Genomic DNA, 10,135 nt, shown 5'->3' with positions numbered 1-10,135 from the left:
GTTTTGGCTTGTCGTTTATATTGCTATAGCTTCTTATATTTTTAATTCTTGTTCTTTTCTAAATACTGTTAATTGAAAGGATTTGTTGTGGAGTGAGGGGAACTAAAATAGCCTATCTATGTTTACAGTGTTTATTATAATGTTTGTAAACATTTCACGTCGGCATTAGGCCTATTTCTGGATCAATTAATAAAATGCGACGTATACGCGACTTATGTTTTTTCCCCCCTAAAAAAGTAATTTTTTATGCATGTAGCGTATTTTAACCATGCAGCAAACCTTTTTAAATATTTTGATAAATTACTGAAAAAATAAATAATTAAATGACTTTTTAAACCGTTTAACTGATTGTATTAATCAGTCAAAATTCTTACGGTCGGTTAACCGGTTAAACGGTTAAAATGAACATCCCTAGTTGTTTGTCAGTAATGCTAAGATTGGAATGAACAGCTCCAGAGGTGGTTGGAGTTTGTTCAGTGTACAATTGTAAAGACCCTGGGAATTTCTGGTAAAACTTTATACATCCATGCAAGTTTACCACCAACTGCTTATATTCAGTCCGAATGTAGTGACTTCTTAGTGACTGCAAGGTGTTTGTTTAATTGCAGCACAGTAACTCATGGGTGTTGATTATTTTCCAAATATGGAGGATAATCATATAAATATTTACAAGTTTGTACATAGAATTTCTGAAATTTTGACCCTCTAAAGACTGGCCCACACTAAAAGTTTTTTATAAACCTTATCAGATTTTCAAGATGTGAGAGACCACAAACATAATGATAAAAACTCATTGATTTAATGGTTTTGTTCCTATAGTGTGTGAAGTGCTGTGATGTGACCAAGACGGCACACCACACACTAACCGATTTCATTCCCAAACAGCCAGAATCCCGTCTGTGAACACAGAAAATCTCATCAAATGTGACTCTAGAGTAAACAAATGGTGGACAACTTCATTATTAACAGCATTAGTCTGCTATCAACGGCTCAAACCTCCGTTACTAGGTCTAAAATGACGTTTTGGAAGTAGCAACATCAGCGTGGGATGAGACGCGTAAGAAATGAATCCTACACACAAGAGTGTTTTAAGGACAATTACCTGACGAATGTTTTGAAATACATCATCTGTATAATATTTGAGGTGTGGTAACCATAGTATAAGCGGAATAATTGACTCAGGTGTGTTGACTTATTAGAAAATCATGCACACCCGAGGTGTAACGGCATCACCACCTCAGGTGTGCATTATTTTCTAATAATTCAATGGCCCATCGTCAATTATTCCTTACATAATTACTGTATTCAACTTCATCAAGGTACAACATTTTTATGTAATTTCTGTTTTTGATAGTTGAAATTTCAAGTTTTGATGAAATTGTTCATAAGTTATGTTCATAATGATTCATCCATTCTTCAAACCACTTGTCCTATGTAGAGTCACAAGAGTTTTAGTGTTTAGTTTTGGTATGTTTGGTATGTTTCTGCATTTGTAAGTTGTAATAATTGTTGCATTACGATATTTGTAAATTGTCATAATTTCAACATTGACTACAAAGTAAACATTTTATAACTTATGAATCCTGAAATTTCATTAACCTACAATATTAAACCATTTCTGTTTCACTTGTAATGAAGTTTCTGCTTTCTTAAATCTGTAATAACATTTCGGCTTTTGTAAGTTATACTGAAATTTCGACAAAATGTGATACAATTATCAAGATTTGATTTTTGTAAGTTGTAATGGTTGCTACATCCCTAGTGGTGGCTTTACAGTAGTTGTAATTTGTAGGCGCTCTGTCTCACTCTTTCTCTATGTGATGTCTACTAACCGTCTCTTAACTTGCAGTGGAGTGGAGACCGGCAGTCTGCCCCGCTTCTGAGCTCATTAATACAGAGGTAGCTCCGAGGGCAGAAAACAGCTCTGAGCTTTGGCTGGAAGAGTGACAACATGAGCCTCCTCTGTTCTCTGTCACTCCTGTGCTGAGCCCTGCAACACTCACACGGTGAGGAGGAAAGAATGAAAGGGAGAGAACAGGCGCTACACGCTCATAAATCACGGCCGCCCACAGCCCTGGGTTGCTTAGGTTGGCGACTCCACGACAGGGTGGAAATGAGCCGTTTTATAGGAGCACAGTGTGGCGTTTGTAAAACACTAGAGAGCTTTTCTCAGCCCTCCCAGGTTGCCCTGTCCCCCAGTGTCATTGTTAAGCCCGCTCAGTCCCCGTCACAGCCGTGGCATGGAAAAGACTGTTTAATTTCCTTAGCTGGACCCTGATTTATTCTTCAAATATATGGCTTGTTCTTCATGTGCAAACATGTGTGGTTTTAATTACCATGAAAGTAGCATGTCTGCCCGTGTCAGCATTGGATGTAGGCTTTAAACTTTCAGAGTCTCTCGCTCTTAACTCTTTCCTTCTCTCTCAGATGGCCCTTCTCTCTTGTATGATGTTTGGCTGGTTGCATCGCTTGTCTTTTCCCCAGGATTGAGAACAGTGCGCTCTGTGTGTTGGTCTACCTCAGAGGGGCGGCACACAAAAGACCCCCGTTTTGCACTCACAGAGGCCATCGCTTTACTCGCATATACAGAAAAAAGTTCCCTAGAGGAGAGTCAGTGAGGTAGGTAGGGAAGAGAAGGAGGGAGTGGAGGAGCTACGAGGAAACACGGGATGATCTTGCAGTGAGGGCTTCAGTAAACCTGAGCACAGGTTAGGCCAAGTTTGTGGGGCCTTAGTCCTGTTTTTTGTTTATTTTTGCCAAAGGAGTACCAGTGGCTCTGTCCCGGAAATACAGTCCTCAACCCTTGCGGTCCTTCCTCCTTTGGTAACATAATGCCACACAGACTGCCGGAAAGTTGTCTATTGTGAATTCACAGAGGGAACATGACAAATGGGATACCCCATGGAACGGTCAGTTGTGGTGAAGACCACAATTCTTCAAGTTCATGTCAAGTCTGGCCTTTTGACCCTTTCCGTCCTCCTCTAGTGCAGATTTGGGCAAAAGGTGCATATCGCCACAAAGGACTCTCTTGTGAGTACACTTCTACACGATAAACAGACAAATGGGACACTATAATACAGTCAGTGTGAAGACCACAAATGTGCAAGTTCCTCTTGAGTCGTCATGTTGGTGCCGTGGTGATTCTTGGGCTGTTGTGTAGTTGTCTGCTGTAAATTGCAGGCTCTGTGCATCAAGGGTATATAGTTGCCAACAAAGGGCTCCAAGAAATCTTCTCAATGGGTTTTCACCAAGAAACTTTCCCAGTGGGGACACCCTGTGCTCTTGTGCTATGCACACTGCCACAAGTATGCAAGGTCACCAAGTGCAGCATTCTTGCCGTCCTCATTTGAGTCTGAATGTTGGTGCCATAATAGCAGGTGACTACTCAATAGTTTATGCAGCATTGAGTGTGATCTCTGCCAAAGGCAACATCAAGGATACTTAGCAGTCACAATAAGGATGTTCGCGGGCACCCTTCTGAATCATAAAACACATGGGACACTGTACAGTCTTGTGGACTTCAGGGATACTTTCAAGTAAAGGCTATTAAATGACAAGTCCACATCAAGTGTTCCATTTGGAACAGGACCAATGTGTCTGAGCATGAGCGGCAATGGCTAGACTGCAGCTCCGATAGTTTCAACTTTAAGACACTTGGACCCTGCTTACCTCAGACCTTTATTTACCATCAGGTGCATGTAAATCTTTTTAATCTCAGGATGTATCCAATATTTATTCCACATATAACCCCTTATATACGTTTGTTGAATTTATAGATGGAACCCGCCTCATTCCTCTTGGTGGATATGTTCCACAGGTCACATTTTCCCTCCCTTTTCCTCGTCCATTTATTCGTCATCAGTCAAATTGTCTTCCATTTGATTGAGAGCCTCTCAAATCCAATATTAAATATTGCACCGCTGCCTGACCAAATGTTCTCTGTAATTGGGAGTGCCAAACGCCTGAGCCTCCCATAGCACATTTAAAATGGATACACTGTATTTGTTTTCTTTTTTTATCCGTCGGAAGGCATTGACAGTTTTACAGTCGATTGGGGGAGGGGGCCGTCTGCGTCCAGCGTGGGCGAAGGTGAATAGTGGGGCACATCGTGATGAATTGATGATTAGCTCTGCATTGTAGCTTTGTAGCTGCCACCCCCACTTATAGCTGGTTACTAATATTTATGGTGCCCGGCCCGTTTAATGGGGCCTGCCGTGTTCGGAGATTGATGGTCTGGCGATTGCCCCTCTGTTTAACCTGTGCAGGCGTAAAGCTGTCAGAGAATAATATTGTAATCTGGAGGATGAGGACGAGGCCAGGTACGGTTCACAATCTTTCTCTGAGCGCACCACCGCTCGAGGCTCGGCCAGCACTTGGGAATCACTGTTCAAAATTCTTAACGCATGCTATGCTACTGTCTCCCAAAAGAAGGCAGAGTTTAGCTGTAATTGTGTTTATAGTCAATTTATAGTTAAGTATCTTAATAGTCAGGGGTTAGGGTTAAGGTCTCATCACATAGCCCAGTGGAATCTCCAAAGTCTCCTGTCCTCTGTGACACCTGTTCACTACTCACTATTCAAGTGAACACATATATATAGAGTGATTTATCACTTCCTACAGATCAGTACTAGAAATGTATCCACCTCAACCCAATATCTTCCAAAAAAATTTTAATTTCCACTATTCATTCATTCATATGTTCTTTTTATTATTATTATTAATTTGTTAATTCATTCATTCTGTTTATTATTTAGTCATTCATTCTGTTTTTTATTTAGTCATTCATTCTGTTCATTCATTGTGTTTATTTAGTCATTCAATCTATTTATTATTCATTCATTCATTCTGTTTTAGTCATTCATTCTATTTTAGTCATTCATTCTGTTTTAGTCTATTTATTGTCCATCCATCCATGCTATTCATTCATTCATTCTATTATTTAGTTATTCATTCTATTATTCAGTCGTTCATTCATTCATTTTCATTCATTTTATTTAATATTATTTAGTCATTCATTATATTTAATCAATTTAACTCAGTTTACCACTTCAACTAAAAGAAAAGTACAGATCAGACTTCAAAATCATTTGCTGTGAACAACATTCTTGTTATTATGCATAATAGGTAGAATTTTTTATTTTTTTTTTTTCTCTCCAGGAGAAATTAGAATTTTAATAACAGGTTATAGTTTTCTAACCAGTCTAAATATATAGAGCTTTCTTAAGACCAAAAAGTTTTTTAAAATATGTCGACTGAAAATTACATTTGTGTTTTTTTTTTAATCTACGTATACCTATACCATTTAGGTTAAACCAAAATCACCTTGGATTTCAACTCAAACCAAGATTAAACCATTACAAGGCTTGTGACCGCTCAGCTCTCTGACATTGTCTTCCGGAAAGAGACGTCCGAGTTTATCAGCCCCTGAACATCCATCCATCAAGTGTTTTTTTTCAGGAGCTGATCGATCATCCTTATCTGACAGAATGGGATGTGTGATTGTCAGGAATTTTGCTTGTTGGACCACACCAATGTGCTAGAGCTGACTGACAGCATGCATTATTTTGGTCTGTGACTCAGGAGTTACTTAGGAGTAATTCACACCCATCAGCCAATCACTTTTATTTATTTTGATTTCTGGACTTAAATAGTGTGGTTATTGGAGAGTTTGGTATTCCCTGCTGTGAAACAACATCCTCTACTGGGGTACCCCTCTGAAGACTAAATGTTTGTGACTCGTTCATGCTTGTTAGTTTGTGATTGCTGCTAGTGCGGCCCAAAGACTAAATAAACAGTTTGAGGCTCAGCTTGACCTCTTGACATTTCCTTTGTTCAGCACGTCGTCTTATCTCCTCATGTCTTCAGACTGACAGCCATCGGACTCCTCTGTTGCTCTCTGTCTGTCTGTCTTTCTCTCTCTTTCCGTCTCTTTCTGACAGACTTGTTTGTCTTTCTTTTTCAGGGCTAAGGAGTATGAGACATGCATGGAAGCCAAGACCCAGACCCCCGACTCTCCGTACAAGGCGAAGTAAGCTCCCCGCTCCACTTTTAAGGATCATATAGCCGAGCTGAGGTCTTCTATTGAGTACTCATGTTTTAATAATGTCTTTTTAAATCCATGCTTCTGAAATTATGCCAGCGCTTGGCTTTCCTTAATCAAACCTTTATTGTTTTGCCCATTAAATGCAATGCAATACTGATATCTAAGCGGTGCTGTCACAGATCTCATATTACAATCCATAATTCTTGCTATTTTGCTTTGTGTGGATCAGGTTTTGTGCTCTTGCACAATGATAGTAAAACGTGAAATCATCTACAGTACACCTGTGTGGCATTCCAGCAGTCCCTGAAAAGAGCATAATATATATGTATGCTGAACATTTCTGAAAAGAGTATGGTTATAGATAACCAAGAGTAAGATATAGTGCATATGATTAGATGAAATTTGCAGGTTAAGTGTTGTTATTATTAAATAAAACTAATAAAAAATATTTTTTTATTTAATTGAAAGAAAGCTGAAGAATTAAAAATTAAGGCTAAATAGAAATAAAAAAAATAAAGCATGTATCAAAGTTACTAAAATTAAAATTAAAACTGAAAATGTAAAAAAAAAAAGGTAATTAAAAATATTGAGTACTATAATATATTATTAACATAACACTTTTCATATTTCACACCAAAATCAGTGGGAGAAAAAAAGAAATAGTATTTTGCATAAAGAAAGTTCAGCACATTGGAAAACACTTTTTTCCTGATTGTTTATTTTAAATAGTGTAAAAAGGTAATGTTTTATGTATTAAATTAATATCATAAATATGTGACATGCAATAAATTTATATCAATAACAAACAAATGTCTTGATATAAAAAAAATTTATATAAATTATATTTTAATTATGAATTATTACAATAATTTTAATGTTATATATATATTCAGGTAAAATTATATAAATACCATATGATTTAAACATTTGTTTTCACAATCCAGTAGCAAGAATAAGGGAGCAGAAATGTTGTAAATTATTGTGAAAATAATGCAAATTTAAAATTAGACTGTGTTTTAAATATTTATTTTTTGGGGGGGTTGGTGTGACCCAAACATGTTTTGACCCAGGTTTTTGATCCAGTTGTGTGTGTGTCTTTGCTTCCAGACTTCAGCGTCTGGTGAAGGATCTAGTAAAGCAGCAGCAGGGGCAGGACAGTGGCCAGTGGGCCAGTAACAAAGTGTCTGGCCTGGACAGAACCCTGGGAGAAATCTCCCGCATTCTGGAGAAGCAGGTTTGTACATCTATCTCATGATCTGTCTTTCTTGTCTGCTCTGATGTCCCTTTAGAGTGACATGCCCTCTAAAGTAATATTCCTGAAAAGATTCCAGAACTTCAGAGTGCAGTGCTATTTCCTGACTGGGGAAAGCTGGAGATCCCAGTAATGACTGAATGGATATATGTTGTCTGTTTTTTAAACTGCTGTTTATCTGTTCATCTTTACTACTACACAGTCACACCAGGGTTCTTCTGGGACTGTAAGCATCTGAACAGTGTTCAGACCAGTTTATGTCAGTGGCTTGTCTGATGTCTAGCCTATGTGGATTGAATGTGTATTTGTGTGTGGTGTGTGTGTGTATGTGAAGGGATTTGACTTGAAGATGAGCCTCCAGGCTGGTCTCTAACACCGACTCCCCTGAACCGCCGGCTTTGGCTGCCATCCTCCCCATCTCACAGTCTATGCAGAGTATCGCTTTCCATCCCCAACTCTCTGCCCTTGGTTATTTGGTAATGAGGGCCAGGTTAGCTGCTTGTTTTCATTGCTGCAGATGTTATTAATTGGCAGAGATCCCCGTTTGTCAAACAGGCGAACATGTTTCTGAGCGTTTGGCTGGCTACTGTTGTGCATTGTGGCTTTTATACAAAAATATGTTGGTTTTTCAAAAGTAAATATAATCCAAACGACTTAAGTTATAAAGCAGGGAAGCTTTTGAAGATGTATTTTGGCTATCACTCACATTTTTTTAGTGTGCTTCCAGAGCTCTACTAATATCCCACAATTCAGCATGAGATGCGAGATTGTATCCGGCAATTATAAAGAACTGTTGACTTTTGAAGTTTTTGATAATGTTTTAAAAGATAAACTGTTCTGAAAATCAATTCAATTCAAATGTCAAAAATTGCTTGTTATGGTAATGATTATTTAACAGTTTTTCTAATTTATTCTTGTAATCCATTGGCATAGTGTTTGCTAAAGCATTGCGTAAAGTTATCTCATAATGAGCAGAATGCCTGCATTTAGTGTTTGTCTTTGACAATTCGCATTTTCCAAAGCAACTCATTTGTGGGTTGCCTAAATGACTAGTTGACTAATCAGTCTTAACTGGAACCCCTGTATAATTAGACTGGTTTCAGGTTCACCTGACCCCAGTTGAACCTTAGGGGTTGTTTATATAAGACATATTTTTGCATCCAAAAATGACTAAATGCAGCTCAATCGAATAAAACAATGCAGGAGATTTGAGACACGCTAAAACTTGGACGCTCAAAACGCTATGAGGAGTGACAGCTGTAAAAGATGTTCTTCTAAAGGCCCATTCTCACCAAGGGCGATTAACTATAATTAAAGTTTTAACAATCATTCTAATTCTAAGAGAATAGGGAAGTCCACACCACGACTATAATGATAATGCCACAGAAGAACAAAATCGTAGGAATCTAGCTGATGAATGATAAAAACGTTGACAGCCAATCAGAATCCACCCAACTTTAAAGCGTTTGAGCATTTAAAGCAGCAGAAGACATAACTGCAGTTCAAGCTTATAATAAACAAACTTGTATCGTGTGTTGCTGTGGACACTAATATAGTTATTGTTTTAGTTGTCTTTATAGTTTTTGTTCTTGGTCTGAATGTATTGCGGTGTAAACTGGCTAACAGCTAATGCTGTTAAAACAGAATGCTAATTAAAGCACTGCCGCTAAAGTTAACAAACACTAAAAAACCTAGGACAAAATTTAGACTAGTCACTTTGACTAATCAACTAGTCAGTATTTGATCGACCATTGTGACCCATCTCTAGTATACATCTCTAGATCAATAAAGAAGAAATGGATTGGTGACACGTCACATTTTGGTAATGAAACTGGACTTTTACGGTTTCTTTTGGTGCCATTCTGTAATACACTCATCAAATGAAGGGATGTGTGGTTTGGTGGGTGTGTGTTTGTGGGTGGGTGGATGGTGCATTGATGGTGTGCCTGTATTGACCAGTGGGAGGAGCTGTGGGTTGTTAATGGTCTTTCTGGAGGGAGAGGAGAAAGGTAAGAAAGACAGAAGAGGGTGGTAAAGCTGAGCTAATGTGCAAAAAGGAGGGCTGAGGGAGGGGAGGAGAGGAGTTCATAAGCTGCTAGAGTGGAGTGAAGGGGATGTAACGAACGGTCATAAACCCAAAATGTCCATGACAGTGTCCACTGGTGAATGATGGTGACCGTATTAAATATTTCAAAGTGATGAGACCGTTTAAGATTAAATGTTTTGAAGTTAGGTGATGGCATTTAAAGGAGACATATTATGCCCCTTTTTACAATATGTAATATAAGTCTCTGGTGTCCCCAGTATGTGTCTGTGACGTTTCAGCTCAAAATACTCCACAGATAATTTATTATATCATTTTGAAAATGCCTATTTTGAGTGGATGCAGAAACACGCTGTTTTTCGGGCCTGTCTCTTTAAATGCAAATGAGCTGCTGCTCCCCACCCCCTTTTCCAGAATAGAGCTGCGCCATTACAGCTCGTACCTGCTAAAAAACATCTGTTTTGGTTCTGTTTATCATGCTGAAATTATGCGTTTTAAAGCATATGAGTTTAAACTTCTGACAGCAGCAATATACATTAAATAAATCAATAAATCCACTGCTCTCTTGTCTCCTCTGAGGCTGGGACTGTAAATAGTGTTCTGTGCTCGTCTGTGCAGCCAATAACAGAACAGTTAGAATGTTTTGCTCAATCTTTCGCTATGGCATTAGAACTAGTACACCGTTGTCGCTTGCGAGAAAACAATAACGGCGCCGTGGGTGTAAACTTACAGATTAAGGGGCGGTAATATTATAATGAGATCCCTTTGCCACGTCACCAAGGGAGCGAATTCTGAT

At 38.5% G+C, this 10,135-nt stretch overlaps 1 protein-coding gene across 2 annotated transcripts in view; it reads left to right on the top strand.

Annotated features, from left to right (window-relative positions):
• LOC107662441 (S phase cyclin A-associated protein in the endoplasmic reticulum-like) overlaps nt 1-10,135 on the top strand; it is a 127,417-nt gene that overhangs the window by 59,762 nt on the left and 57,520 nt on the right. For both annotated transcript variants that reach the window (XM_016452465.1, XM_016452466.1), the window contains exons 21-22: nt 5,963-6,028; nt 7,151-7,277. In XM_016452465.1, the coding sequence (XP_016307951.1) occupies nt 5,963-6,028; nt 7,151-7,277 (193 nt within the window). The remainder of the gene's footprint in view (nt 1-5,962; nt 6,029-7,150; nt 7,278-10,135) is intronic.

Source organism: Sinocyclocheilus anshuiensis, unplaced genomic scaffold (genome assembly GCF_001515605.1).
Source record: "Sinocyclocheilus anshuiensis isolate Anshui unplaced genomic scaffold, SAMN03320099.WGS_v1.1 scaffold807, whole genome shotgun sequence".
Lineage (NCBI taxonomy): Eukaryota > Metazoa > Chordata > Actinopteri > Cypriniformes > Cyprinidae > Sinocyclocheilus > Sinocyclocheilus anshuiensis.
Note: the sequence above shows the minus strand (reverse complement) of the source record. Positions and strands in the feature narration are given on the sequence as shown.